The following is a 14,468-nucleotide window of genomic DNA, read 5'->3' as shown; positions in this document are numbered from 1 at the left end:
GCTTTGGCCCAACAGCTTCAGAAAAAAAGGAAAAAGCTGAATAACGAAAACGAAGGACCCAAAGGCTAATCTTATTTTAAGAGCTGCACTCATTGTCAGTTTCACTCTACAAGTCTCTGTCTTCTTTCAAGTGGAATCACCACTCCAACGTTATGAAAAAGAAAATGGAGCCACATCAAGTGCCAGTGGGTTTCAGTTTCCTAACTTGTATCATGAATATGAAGTTATTTAAAATCATACTACGAAGAAGATGCAAGAGCTGTGTTCCTAACAGAAATAAACCTTTTTCAGGTTCAATCAACTGAGATCCTCCTCTCATAAGAATATTTAAGATTAAATCTTCACATACAGTCTTATTTAAATAAACAGAATAAGAATGAAAATCTTTTTTAAAGCAAGCATTTAATTATAAAAATATCCCGTTATCACTAGGAAGTTATGACTAGATACAAGAAAGGTGCATGTATATATATTTTTATACAGAAAATTTCTGGAGGAATATATACTGAACAGCAGCCACCTGTGAAGAATGAAAAACAGCAGTGGGTCTAGAAAATGAACACCTCCACTTTACCTCTTATAAACAATTTTATACTGCTTGATTTTTTTAAATGAATGTAAATTACTTATATTAAAATTTTTTTCACTGAAATGTAAATACAATTCCTGTAACCCTAAGTATTCACTGTTGTACCCAGAATTTTATCACCCACAAAACCATGACACTAGCATAGTATTTCTGCAATGTAGATAAAAAGAAGTGGGACGGAGCTAGCAACCGAGTAACATATAAAACATATCCGTACACTTTTTATTAACTTCTATCTGGCAGCCTATTAATTTAAGACAAACTAATCACAGGACATCTGAGAATTCCGAAATAATACCCAATATATCTATTTTCAGTAATTATCTGCAAAAAATGTGAACTTTTGCCAACTTTACCTCATAAAGTCTGAATTCAGTTAAGTCTCACCTGAACTGCAGCAAGGCTCTGAAGCTGGGAGCTGCTTAAGTGCTGCTGCTGGAGGGCTGCGGTGTGTAGCATCAAGTGCTGCTGCTGAGCAGCGTACATCTGCTGAAGGTACTGAGCAGCAGAGCTGGGGGGGCGATGCAATGCCTGCTGAATCACCTGTGACGAGTCAATTGAACCAATGTCAAATCATGATCTTAATGGTAAGCTGAACCATGAAGTATAAAACAAGCGGTGGTTTAAAATTTCACTACGTTAATATTGAGGGTAATGTTTATTAACATAGTTCTCTCCTAGTCACATATGACTAAGATTCGCTAATCTGTACAAATCAAAGCCACCCAAAAGAAGCAATTCACAAAAGAAAAAAGAGCCAAATAAGCACCTGAAAAAATCTTCACTCTCATTAGTAGTCAAAATTTACAAATTAAAACAAGATACTATTTTCCAACTTTCAGATGAATAACTGACTTATTTTAGTGTATGCGCTGCCAAAGCAAGAACTGAATAACTGACTTAAAAGAATATTACCACTAAATGGGGAAACAGATAACTCTCACAGTGTCAGTAAGGATGTAAACTGGCGTACTGTTTTAGAGAAAACTGGGTAGCATTCCGGGCTTGGGTATAGAGAGGAATATGCATTTACAGCCATTACAAATAATAACATAGATCAATGCTGCTCAATATAGCAGCCACTAGCCACATGTGTCTCCTGAGCACTTACGAATGCAGCTAATGCAACTAAGAAAATGAGTTTTTAATTTTACTAAATTTTAATATAAATAGCCACAAGCACCTAGGAACACAATACACCTGTATTGTACAGCACAGACATATCTACTTTTAGCAACAAAAAAAAAATTCCCAAATATATCATTTGGTGAAAAAAGCAGATTATTAAATAGTGTATAGAGTAAGATACCATTTTATATTAAAATATTTGAAAGACTATTCAGGAAAACATTAAAAGACTACCAATAGACAGCTAGATTTGAGGAGATTTTTACCTTCTCATTTGTACTTTCCGTAAATATCTGGAAAAAATCTACAAGCAGGTATTATATAAATAATCATGTAAAACTATAAAGCTACTTCCTGTTTTAAATTATTAGTTTTTTTAATGTTTTTAAATGTCAGATTCCTTTCAACATAAAAAAAACTATTCTAACTTAAAAAAATTCCTGAAAAACTGTTAATTACTGTGAATATTAGTAAAATATAAAATCTGAGCCTGAAACTTCACAAATAGATACATGTAGAAAAGTATTCTAAAAAAAGAGAAAAAAATCCTTGATCTGTCCAAACTCATAAGTCAGACTAGACCTCTCCTCTGCAACCACATTCCAAAGTCACACCATGCCCCACAGTGATCTGAAACAGCACAAAACCCTACTCTCAGGATCAAACCACAGTGTTCAGAACTAACAGAGTAATTGAGCCATAATCCTACAGCTTGAGGTCTGAGTCAGGACACCATGAACCACAGAGCAATGAATCTCTTTATCCAAATTCCAAGAAACATATTTCCTTGTTTACTTTCATGTATTCATATCTCATCTCTCCAACTACAGATTGGCTGCATCTGCTACAGACTCCTGTCACAATATCAATGTACGCTTTTGACCTCTCAGGAGATGACAGACCAGCATTAAGCAATTTAGAATTACAGCAGTACACCTTTTGGGTCAGGTAAATCTATATATGTTCTTCGAATTCCATAACAAAACTAAAGTCAAGCTAAAATAAAAGATAAATATAATCTATTTGACACATTTTTGTCAGTGTAGCCATTTCTTCTATTGCCAACACAGTCTTTCATTATCGTTCAATGACACACTGACGGAAGAGAGACTCCTAAAAGGCAAGTTAAAGGTACAACACATTGTTCTTATTTTAATCTTTAAAGAAACAAAAAGGGTAAAGAGAACTCATGGGACTGGAAAAGAATGCTGGACAGTATTAAAGAACTACTTAGGTAATTCAATGAATATTGATTTGACTGTACTTTAGAGGAAGCAATTCTATCACCTCATAAGAACTAGTATAAGTGCTATTTGTGAGAGATACCTATACCTATCCTTCTCCAGTAACATCTTATTTTTTATTAACACATTCAGCTTAGATAAAAACTAGAGATCAAAATGTCATATTAAAATACCACATCAACTACATGCTCAAACATCTAGATACTCTCTCCTAGATCCCTTGCCGCAAAGAAGGTAAAAAACATTAAAAACACATTCCTCATTCCAGTTTGAACTTTTGCTGGACTGACTCAATCTTCAACAACTCTGATTCTACCCCATGGTAACTTCAGAATTCTAAACAACACAACAGTTAAAAGCCATTATGCTGGGATATCCAATCTAGAAAAATGGAGTGGAGAGAGGACTATATCGCAACCAGGTTAAGTTATTTTCAGAGTAGAATGAAACATAAAAACTCACAGAGTGATTAAAGGCACAACTCTAAAACCAGACAATCTACTAGCTATGTGAATTTAGGAAAAGTTAATCTATTTAAAACATCCGTTTTCCCATCCGTAAAATGGGAGATAACAGCATCCACTTTACAGAGGTGTGGTGAGGATTAAAAGAGATAATCCAGGAATGCCTGAGTGGCTCAGTAGGTTAACATCCTTTGACTCTTGACTTTGGATAAGGTCATGATCTCATAGTTTATGAGTTCAAGCCCTGCTTCCAGGCTTTGCACTGGCAGTTCAGAGCCTGCTTGGGATTCTTTCTCTCTCTCCCTGTCTCTGCCCCCTCCCCTGCTCGTGCATGCACTCTCTCTCTCTCAAAATAAATAAATAAACTTTAAAAATAAAAAAATAAAAAAAAAGAGGGATCCCTAGGTGGCTCAGTCAGTTGAGTGTCCGACTCTTGATTTTTAGCTCAGGTCATGATCTCATGGGTTTGAGCCCCATACCAGACTCTGCACTGTCAGCAGGGACCCTGCTTAGAGTTCTCCGTCTTTTCTCTCTCTCTGCCCCTCCCCTGCTAATGCTCTCTCTCAAAAATACATAAACTTTAAAAAAAAGATAATCCACGTAAAGCATTCATCAAATGCTTGCCACATAGCAATTATTCAATAAATATTAGCTACTGTTATTGATTGGGAATATATAATGTGCCCCACACCGTTTTAATGCTTCCTTTAATGATCAAAGTAACTGAGGAACTAGGTGGTCTCATCCTCATTTTACAATTTCCTGATGGTCAAAGAGATCATGCCTCTCAGCCAAGACACATAGCTACTAAGGATTAAGAAAATGGAATTCAAACAAAGAGCATATCAGACTACAATGCCCATGCCCTTTTTATGAAATACCATATTGCCTCAACCTCATTATAAAAGTTAACCAAGTAAACTTAATTTTGCAACCAAGTGAAGAGACTAAAACTTTTCCTAAATATTCCTTTCCCTCCTCTGCCCCTAAGAACTTTAAATGATTCTTCTGCTTAGGTTCTTAAGCCACTTGAGTTTAAAATGAACCTCTAGGGGCGCCTGGGTGGCTCAGTCGGTTAAGCCTCCGACTTCAGCTCAGGTCACGATCTCATGGTCCGTGAGTTCGAGCCCCGCGTCGGGCTCTGGGCTGATGGCTCGGAGCCTGGAGCCTGCTTCCGATTCTGTGTCTCCCTCTCTCTCTGACCCTCCCCCGTTCATGCTCTGTCTCTCTCTGTCTCAAAAATAAATAAACGTTAAAAAAAAAAAAAAAAAAAAAAAAAATTTTAAAATGAACCTCTAGGGGCACCTAAGTGGCTCAGTTGGTTGGGCGTGTGACTTTGGCTCAGGTCATGATCTCGTGGCTCGTGGGTTCGAGCCCTGCATCAGGCTCTATACTGACAGCTCGGATCCTGGAGCCTGCTTCGGATTCTGTGTCTCCTTCTCTCTCTGCCCCTCCCCCACTTGCACTCTGTCTCTCAAAAATAAACATTAAAAAAAAAATCTTCAAAAAAATAAATAAATAAATAAAATGAAATAAAATAGGGGCACCTGGGTGGCTCAGTCGGTTGAGCGTCCGACTTCGGCTCAGGTCATGATCTCACAATTCGTGAGTTCGAGCCCCACGTCAGGCTCTGTGCTGACAGCTCAGAGCCTGGAGCCTGCTTCAGATTCTGTGTCTCCCTCTCTCTCTCTGCTCTTCCCCTGCTCACATGCTGTCTCTCTCTCAAAAATAAAGATTAAAAAATATTAAAAGAAAAAAAAATAAAATAAACCTCTTAACACATCCACAGACCTGAACAGATCTTCCTAAGTCTATATTTTGGTTTCAAATATAAAAGAACCTAGAAAAGCCTAGATCCATTCTGTATATTTTGGCTGTAGGCTGAGTGTCTCCACATTGTAGCAGCCACCTAGAGACCTTCCAATTATAATTTTCTTGACATATGGTTTTATAAGCCACATGCTGCCAAATGTAAGCCCTTTCAATAGAAGGATTATTGAATAACTTTTGATTGTTTCAGATATTAACTATTCTAACTGCACTCATTTAGAAAATATCATGTGACTCATTTGAGGACGTAAAACAACAGGTTCACCCCGCTTAAGAGAAAAATAACGGCATCCTAAGTCTTAGCCCACCCGTCATTATAACTGAAATACCTGTACAGCGTGTCGGTCTGAGCCACTGTAGACAGAGATCTGTGGCTGCTGCATTCGAGAGGAGGAAGTGGTGATAGTTGTGGTGGTGGTACTACTGGCTGTTGTCGACACAGAAGATGTGCCAGGGTTTGCTTCACTATCCATAGCTGTACTGTGGTCCTTGAATCTGTCAGGTAACACAAAGGGTTTGTGTCGGCAAAAGCACTGTGTTACAGGCTTTAAAGAGTATTTAATTATTTCAAAGAAATAATCAGCAACAATCTAAATTTTTAAGACAACCCTCATAATAGCAGAGATAGCATACAGTCACCATAAACACTTAGGAAGGAAAAGCACTTCACAAATATATAGCATATTTGATAGTTAATACCTTCTAAATTTGAGTTCAAATAATTCAGGATATGCAACTTAAATAAATCCTGGCCTAAAGTTTATCTTTTCATTATTGAAAGATGAGTGAAACCGAAACAAGTTTATAAAAGAATACTATACCTAAAAAATAAATACTAAAGCAACATCAGAATTTAAAATATTTCTTTACTTTCTTTTGACCAAAGTCATTCTTAACTATTAAAATAGGATGCCTAAGCATTTGTGTTCATTAGCTTATTTCTGGTTACCATATACACTCTGCTTTTAAAATGTTCTCTTATTAATTTTAAAAATAATTTAAGATTTTATTTTTGGGGGCGCCTGGGTGGCTCAGTCAGTTAAGCATCCGACTTCGGCTCAGGTCATGATCTCGCAGTCCGTGAGTTCGAGCCCCGCGTCGGGCTCTGTGCTGACAGCTCAGAGCCTGGAGCCTGCTTCGGATTCTGTGTCTCCCTCTCTCTCTGCCCCTCCCTTGCTCATGCTCTGACTCTCTCTGTCTCAAAAATAAATAAAAACATTAAAAAAAAAAAAAGATTTTATTTTTTAAGTAATCTCTACACGTGATGTGGGCCTCCAAGGGGCACCTGGCTGGCTCAATGGGTAGAGCACACAACTCTTGATCTCAGGGTTGTGGTGAATTCAAGGTCCACACTGGGCACAGAGCTTACATTAAAAAAAAAAAAAAAAAAAAGTAGGGGCGCCTGGGTGGCTCCATCGGCTAAGTGTCCGACTTTGCTTCAGGTTCGTGATTTCAAACCCCGCATTGGGCTCTCTGCTGTCAGCACAGAGCCTGCTTCAGATCCTCTTTCTCCCTCCCCACTCATGCTCTCTCTCAAAAATAAACATTTTTTTAAAAGTAAAAATAGTAAGTTTTTATTAACTCACAGCGGCTTTTCCCCTAGTCTACAACACTGTCCACACTACACCTAATAACTCTGGTTATACTTATAAGCAGATTACTCCTGGAAAACAGAGCAGCTGACAACAATTTCCTCACTTCCTTCCAAAAACCTCCTTTCATAAAGAACTGCTCCAAATTTTGAAAAACTGTAATTATGTTACTTTCCTCATGTATGGACAGTAAAGGACATTTTTGTACCAGACTTTCTGATTCCTTCAAACTCACTTCATTGTTGTGGTATAAAACCCCACTTAACACTGAATCTACAACTGAATAAATTCAAACAACATTTTAAGTCAAATCTGAGGGCCTCAATATTGTTAGAAAGTAAAACTTAGAAATGCACCAGAATGGTGAAAAGCACACTTGAGAATCTACGGATTTTATCTGTCTTTCTTATCCAATCTTTTCTTCTGAGAAGCAAAATCTGCCACACATCACATCAGCATCATTGACAAGAATGTAGCAAGAACACTTTCTACTTCATGAAAAGACAAAGGAATTTGGCACTAATTGTGCATACACACACTATTCCCATATGGTGTCCCTTTACGTACAAATTTTCTTTGTTCTTTACACCATTTATGCAAATAGTATTTATAGGCTGTCCAAGGAATTAAAAGTAAAAAAACAAAAAAACAAAAAACCTCAATTTAATAAAAGGAAGTGAAAGGAAAATAGTAGAGGAAAACAGCTGACTTCAGTTTTTTGATTAGTAAATGACTCACATCTTTATGCTTCTCTATGGTTTTTTTTTTTATACTTTTTCAAACTGCTTTCCAATCATCAAATCATACGTTCAAATCATACAGATTTAGTGGTAGACAAGGTAAACTTTTTGCCAAATTGCTGGCTGTCAAAACTCTTACCCATGTAGCAGTGATATGCAAAAAGCCAGCTTAAATTCTGGTCCTTTCAGACAGCTATTCTGCACAACCACGTCCTCAAACTGAAACCCCATGGTAAGTTCGTTCACTAACAAACCAAAGATGGTCGCAGATAATCCAAATTCTAGGCCCAAATCTAAACATCAGTGAACAGGAAGGACCAAACCATTGTATCACATTTGGAGACCTGGCACAAAAAAACAATTTTACTAACTCCACCGTCTGTGCGTAGTACTGTCTGCAAAATACAGCTGGCAGTCGTGGTGCACAAGAGGCCTACCCAGGAAACACGAAGTTTGAGTAGCTAACTAAGAACATCATCACACCACACCACCGCACAAGAACATGGCTCTCTAAGGCAGGCGTCAACACTGCAGCCAGAGACCCAGGGGAAATAAGGTCTTTCTTTCCGGGGTGTTTCAGCCTGGCCAGACCCGCAGGAGCCCCCGCCGCGATAAGGCCCGCGCTAGGACACCTTCTCCACGCCTCCTGGGGGAGGGCGGTGAGCAGCCTCGTCTCAGGTTCTCCCTCCGAGGAGGAGTGGGGTGACGCCGGGGCGGGAAGGGGGGGAGCGCTAAGGAGGCCCGGCAGTGCCCGCCCAACCCTACCCAGCCTCCGCGGGCCCCTGGAGCGGGCATCCGTGACGAGGCTGCCCGCGGGGCCCACTTGCAGGGATGACAGCGCTTGAGGGGCCCGCTGGGGCCCACCTCCCGGAAGACCCCAGCGGTCGGGGTCCCTGGGGTGACTCTGCCAGCAGGGCCCTGCCGATTCGGGATCACACGGCGGAAGGGGCGCTCCCGCCTGGAGGTAACTAGACCCTTACAGTTGGCCTCCGCCCCCCTATATGGGCCAAGCGGGCTCCTCCAAGCAAGATAAGGAACTCCTGGGTCTCCCTTTCCCTGCACTGCCCTCCAAAGAGCCTTGAGCTTTCCCCTCAGGGGACATGTCGCTGCCCCACTCGCCCCCCGGTTACGACATCAGTCACCAGCAAGTCACTCACTCCGCTTCCGCCATCTTCTCTCCTCCATCACTAACACGGGCTGCGCATGCGCCCCCCGGCGGCGAGCGGAGGGGCGGGGTCGACTCAGCCCGGGGGCCCCCCAAGGTCACGTGGCGTTCTCGTCTTCCAATCCCCCCTCCCACCTGAGGCCTTGTTCGCTCGGGGAAATGACCAGGTTTCTCCAATTTAGCTGCCACTATCTCCCCTCCAATCCCTCCCTTTCTCTTGCCGATGGTCATCTTCTTACGGAGGGGTCTGTAACCAAGATCTAAAAAGTTCTGCTTGGACAGTTAACTTAAAATTTTTAAGAACATCTAAAATATACCAAAGCCTATGCAAACTGCCATAAGTGAAATGAAAGAAAATACAACCGAGATTGGATGAAGTTTCAGTGGGAAAGGAAATGCTTTGGTGGCTACCGGGCTTGTTACCTAGGGCTTATTGAAGTTGGGGGTACAAACAAGCAGTTCCTCTCTCAGCCTCAAAAATTGTGTTCCAGACCCTGTGAGATTAAGGAATCACCATAATTACCCTATGAATGTTATTCACGTCTTCCGCATGAATTTACTGAGCATTTAGTAGGGATTGCAAACTTGAGCACTGGAAAGAATAAGCAGGAATGGCCACCGGTTTGCTAATATGGTTTGCTGTACAGTGTATATGCTAACTACACTGAGGCAGACTGAGACAAATAAATAAAGATGACTTTTAAAAATCTGTGTCTTCCAAGAAATTTTAATATCAAGAGTGGGGTGTTTTTGTAGAGATATCCGTTCAATGTAATAAGTATTCTGAAACATCCATTAAGTGTTTTGGAAACCTTAAGTTCATGAAATAATCAATCTTTACTGCCCTTAACAGAAAAAAAAGTGTACTGATGAATGTCCTTTGGTATTTCTAGACCTAATTTCAAGACCTGAAAAATGAAGTATTGATATAAATCTATCATAAAGTGTATTGTGGTCTAATGAAAAGTATACTTAATCTTAGAAATCTTGTGCTTTCAGGCTTTCCCTAGGGAAGGAAAAAGAACATTTCCAGTGTAAACTAAATTGTCAGTTTACTTCTTTTCCCTCCTCTGAAAACATAGTTTTTTTGGTTTTTTTCCTAAAGATTTTATTCTTGGGGCACCTGGGTGGCTCAGTTGGTTAAGTGTCTCACTCTTGACTTCAGCTCAGGTCATGATCTCACGGTTATAGTGTCAAACCCCGCATCAGGCCCAGCTCAGAGCCTGCTTGGGATCTCTCTCTCTCTCTCTCTGCCCCTTCCCAGCCCATGCATGCATTCTCTCTCTCTCTCTCTCACTCCAAATAAATAAACTTTAAAAAAAAAAAAGATTTTATTCCTAAGTAATCTCCACACCCAAGATAGGGCTCAAACTCACAATCCTGAGATCAAGAGTAGCATGATATTATATTTAATATATATATTTTAAAAAAGAATAGCACACTATTCTGACTGAGCCAGCCAGGCACCCTTGAAAATGTGGTTTCTTTACTTCATTTTCCTCTCTGAGGGCAGTGCCTTTCCTACTACTCCTAGGAGAACTCACTGAAAAAGTCCCCTTTGAAAAGTCCCTTTGGATACTTAAAAATATTACTACTTTTTCTTTCATTTCTGACATGCTTATATGATGGCATTGTCATTTGACTCTCAAGAATCAAATTTCCATTGGTATTGCTGAAATTTTTGGTTAGAGAAACAAAAGTGAAGAAATTACAGTCTTAAACCTAAAGACAGAAAATGTCAAAGGAGTGTTTGGGATAAACATGTTAGGTAAAGTATTTTAGGTAAAGTCAGACCAGTATTGCTTTTTGAGAAACATTTCTTTTTCTTTTTTTAATTTTTTAATATTTATTTATTTTTGAGATTTTGAGAGAGAGAGAGAGAGAGAGAGAGAGAGAGAGAGAGAGAGATGTGCAGAGTATGAGCGGGGTAGAGACAGAGAGAGACAGACAGAGAATCCGAAGCAGGCTCCAGGCTCTGAGCTGTCAGCACACAGCCTGATGCAGGGCTCGAACCCATGAACCGAGAGATCATGACCTGAGCTGAAGTCGGATGCTCAACTGACTGAGCCACCTAGGCACCCCATTGAGAAACATTTCTAAAGTTGATAGTTATTAGAACAACAGCAACCATGTATACAGCCTTTTTACTAAGTGCAGACTCATTTAATCTGCACCAAAACCCTGGATATAATTAACATCATTCCCATTTAGCACAGAGGTAGAGGAAGGCTCAAGGCGATTAAGAATCCATAGTGTCTCTGCTTGAATGTACCAGAAGCAGGATTCTAATTTTCATCTCCAAAGCCAAGGTTTTTTTTCATGGCAGCATTTAGAAAGCCACTGTGTGAAATGTTAGAAGAGACAAAGTATGATGAGGGACTACTCTTAAGACATTTATCATCATAGCGGTGCCTGGGTGGCTCAGTCGGTTAAGTGTCCGACTTCGACTCAGGTCATGATCTCTCGGTTCGTGGGTTCGAGCCCCGCATCAGGCTCTGTGCTGACAGCTGGGAGCCTGGAGCCTGCTTCGGATTCTGTGTCTCCCTGTCTCTCCGCCCTGCCCATGCTCATGCTCTGTCTCCCTCTGTCAATAATAAATAAACATTAAAAAAAGAAAGAAATTTATCATCACTTACCTGATCAGAGGAAGGTATTTTCCTTCTTTGTGATTTCCTTTTTTTAATTTACTTTTTATTTTATTATTTTTTAAATAGAATTTATTGTCAAATTGGCTAAAGGACAGTGTGTGAAGTGTGCTCTTGGTTTTTGGGGTGTGATTTCCTAAGGAAAGGATGTATATGGCATGCTAGTGAGTTGAACTTCTTTCTAAAGTTTCCAGGAACCATAACCTTGGAGAAGTGTTAGGATCCTATTTGGTTTTAGAAAAACCCCTCTAGCTTTGTGAAGGGTAGATTGGAGGAGAATGAAAATGGAGACAGGGCAACTAATTTAGAAACTATATGAATCCTAAGAGAAATAAATGATAAGGGCTACAGGAATTGAAAAGAAGGCAAGATGAAAATTTCAGTTCCTTAGTTGCATTAGTCACACTTCAAGTGCTCAATAGCCACATGTAGCTAGTGGCAACTACATTGTGCAGTGCAGATATAGAACATTTCCATCATTACAGAAAGTTCTATTGGACAGTGCCAGTCTGGACTCTAGGTCAGGGATTGGCAAACTACTATTTCTGCCTTAATCAGTTTGGGCCACTATAACAAATACCGTTGACTGGGTAGCATAAACAACAAACATTTCTTTCACACAGTTCTGGAAGCTGGCTGGGAAGTCCAAGATCAAGGTGCAAGTAGGTTCAGTGTCTAGTGAGAGCCCTCTTCCTAGTTTGCAGACAGCTGCCTCCTTGCTGTATCCTTCCATTGTAGCAGGATTGGGAACCACAAGCATATGGGCCACTTCTTCATGTAAACCACTTGTGCCTTCAGGGTCTGCTGGGCCCTTTCCATTTCATGGTGCAATGCTGCTATGCACAACCAACTTGGTTTGGTAAGTCAGATAGCACTCAGTTTATGATGAATAGCTCAGGTCTCATGGTAACTGGGTGACCCATTTAGTCTCTATTCAGGCCCAGTAGCAATCCAAGATCTGGTTCTCAAAACAAATTATCTGCAGAGGACGGTGGGACTTTTTTCCAAAATTCTAAGAGCTTGCATGCACTATGATGCACCTGTAAGGGCCTATCGAAGGCTCCAAACAGCATCCCTGTCTGCAACATATACTCCAAGCCCCATTGGATGTTGGATCATCTGGCCAAGTGGCAATGCAGCTTGCACATAAGCCTGGGCCTGTCACAGAGTCTTCTCTCGTCCGGAGCCTCATTCAAAATTAGCAGCTTTTTAGGTCACTCAGTAAATAGCATGGAATAAAACACCCAAATGAGAATATATGTTGAGTCCATATTCCTGGACCCCTAGAAATTTCACTGAGGTGGAAGCCCCTAAGGTCTTTTTGGATTTTATTTCCCACCTTGTGACATGCAAATGCCTTACTAATAAGTCTAGAGTAGTTGCTACTGCTTGCTTACTAGGTCCAATCAATATATGTCATCAGTATAAGGGACCAGTGTGATACCTTGTGGGAGGGAAAAATGATTAAGATCTTTGTGAACCACATTATGACATAGGGCTGAAGAGCCGATATACCCCAAGGTAGGACAGTGAAGGCAAATTGGTGGCCTTGCCATCTGACAGTGAGCTGCTTCTGGTGGTTTTTACTAACAGGTATCAAGAAAAAAAGCATTTGCCAGATCAGCAGCTGTACGCTAGGTACCAGGGGATGTGTTAATTCGTTCAAGCAAGGAAACCACATCTGGTACAATAGCTGCAATTGGAGTCATCACCTGGTTTAAGCTCATGATTGTCCACTGTCATTTTCCAGGATCCATTTGTCTTCTGCACAGGCCAAACAGGATTGTTGAATAGGTGTGTGGTAGCAGTAATCTCTGCAGTCCCTCCAGGAATGGGCTTACAATTTTTCTGGGCAGAAGTGGTTCCAGGGGCTCCCACTTGGCCTTTTCCACCATATTAGCCCTCATTTCATAGGTCAGGGAAACAATGCAAGGATTCTGCTATCTGCTAAGTATATCTATTCCAAGTATGCATTCCAGAACTGAAGAAATAACCACAGGATGGAGTTGGGGACCAACTGGGCCCACTGTGAGATAGACCTGAGATCCAACTCCACCAATCACCTAACCTCTATAAGTCCCTCTTCTGACTAATGGGCCATAGTGACATTTGGGTCTCCCGGAATCAATGTCACTTCATAGCCATTGTCCAGTAGACCCCAAAGGGTCTGATTGTTTCCTTTTCCCCAATGCACAGTTACCCTAGTAAAGGTTGTAGGTCTCTTTGGTAGAGGCTAGAGAAAGATTAACTATAAATTTTTGGTAGTGTCCCAGTGGCCTCCCTTTCATTTAAGGGTTTCTGGGTTCTGTAAACTGGCTGGAGTCTGAGAATTTGATTGAGGGGCTGTGACTCTCTTTTTATGATACAGGTTAGACTTTTGTTTACTTAACTAAAGACTTCTCTACTGATCCAGTTCAAGTAAGAATTTAGTAAGCTCCCTATCTATTTCATTTCTAGGAACACCATGATGAGCCAATGACATAGGTCTGCACAAGCCAGACTAATTACTGCTTTGACTCTGCTGTCCATCATGGTAACCATGCCCACTTAGCCTTTAGTACTTAAGCGCTGCCACTTGGCCCCTGCCACCCTAGGATCTGATTACTCCTATTGCATTTAGTTTCCCAATCGGTTGAAGCAGTTCCCACTGTAAGTCTGGCCTGCAGAGAAGAGTGATCGCAGAACTCTTCTGCGTGCCAGGGCGCCTCTCATAAACTGCTGCAGGGTGAGTGTGTCCCCCCCAGACTCCGTATATTGAAGCCTGAATTCCCACCATAATGGTATTTAAGAGCCTTTGGGAGGTAAATAGATCATCAGGGTGGAGCCTTCATAAATGGAATTAATGCCCTCATAAGAAGAGACAGGAGAGAGAGATGATCTCTCTCATTGCCCTGTGAGGATACAGCAATAAGATGGCTGTCTGCAAAGCAGGAATAAGCCTCTCACCAGACACCACAACTGCCAGCACTTCACAGCCTCTGGAACTGTGAGAAATAATTGTTCACTGTTTGAGCCACCCAGTCTGTGGTATTTGTTATAGCACCCCAAACTGGCCAACGCCAGTCCATGGG

General features: G+C 40.9%; 1 protein-coding gene across 8 annotated transcripts in view; it reads right to left on the bottom strand.

Annotated features, from left to right (window-relative positions):
- PHC3 (polyhomeotic homolog 3) overlaps nt 1-8,810 on the bottom strand; it is an 82,468-nt gene extending 73,658 nt beyond the window's left edge. For 6 of the 8 annotated variants that reach the window (XR_002077649.2, XR_002077648.2, XM_019440543.2 and 3 more), the window contains exons 1-2: nt 5,585-5,750; nt 977-1,132 (exon numbers count right to left, since the gene is read on the bottom strand). Coding sequence is in view for 6 of the 8 variants with exons in the window: in XM_019440543.2 (XP_019296088.2) it covers nt 977-1,132; nt 5,585-5,728 (300 nt within the window). In the remaining 2 variants the exon portion in view is untranslated. Of the gene's footprint in view, nt 1-976; nt 1,133-5,584; nt 5,751-8,744 lie in introns of those variants that run through there. The other 2 variants (XM_019440540.2, XM_019440542.2) reach the window with 1 other exon arrangement.
- Nucleotides 8,811-14,468: the final 5,658 nt, after the last annotated feature.

This window comes from Panthera pardus, unplaced genomic scaffold, assembly GCF_024362965.1.
Source record: "Panthera pardus isolate Hobbes unplaced genomic scaffold, ASM2436296v1 HiC_scaffold_16, whole genome shotgun sequence".
In the NCBI taxonomy this organism is placed as follows: domain Eukaryota; kingdom Metazoa; phylum Chordata; class Mammalia; order Carnivora; family Felidae; genus Panthera; species Panthera pardus.
The sequence above is the reverse complement of the archived record's forward strand: the minus strand, read 5'-3'. Positions and strand labels throughout refer to the sequence as shown.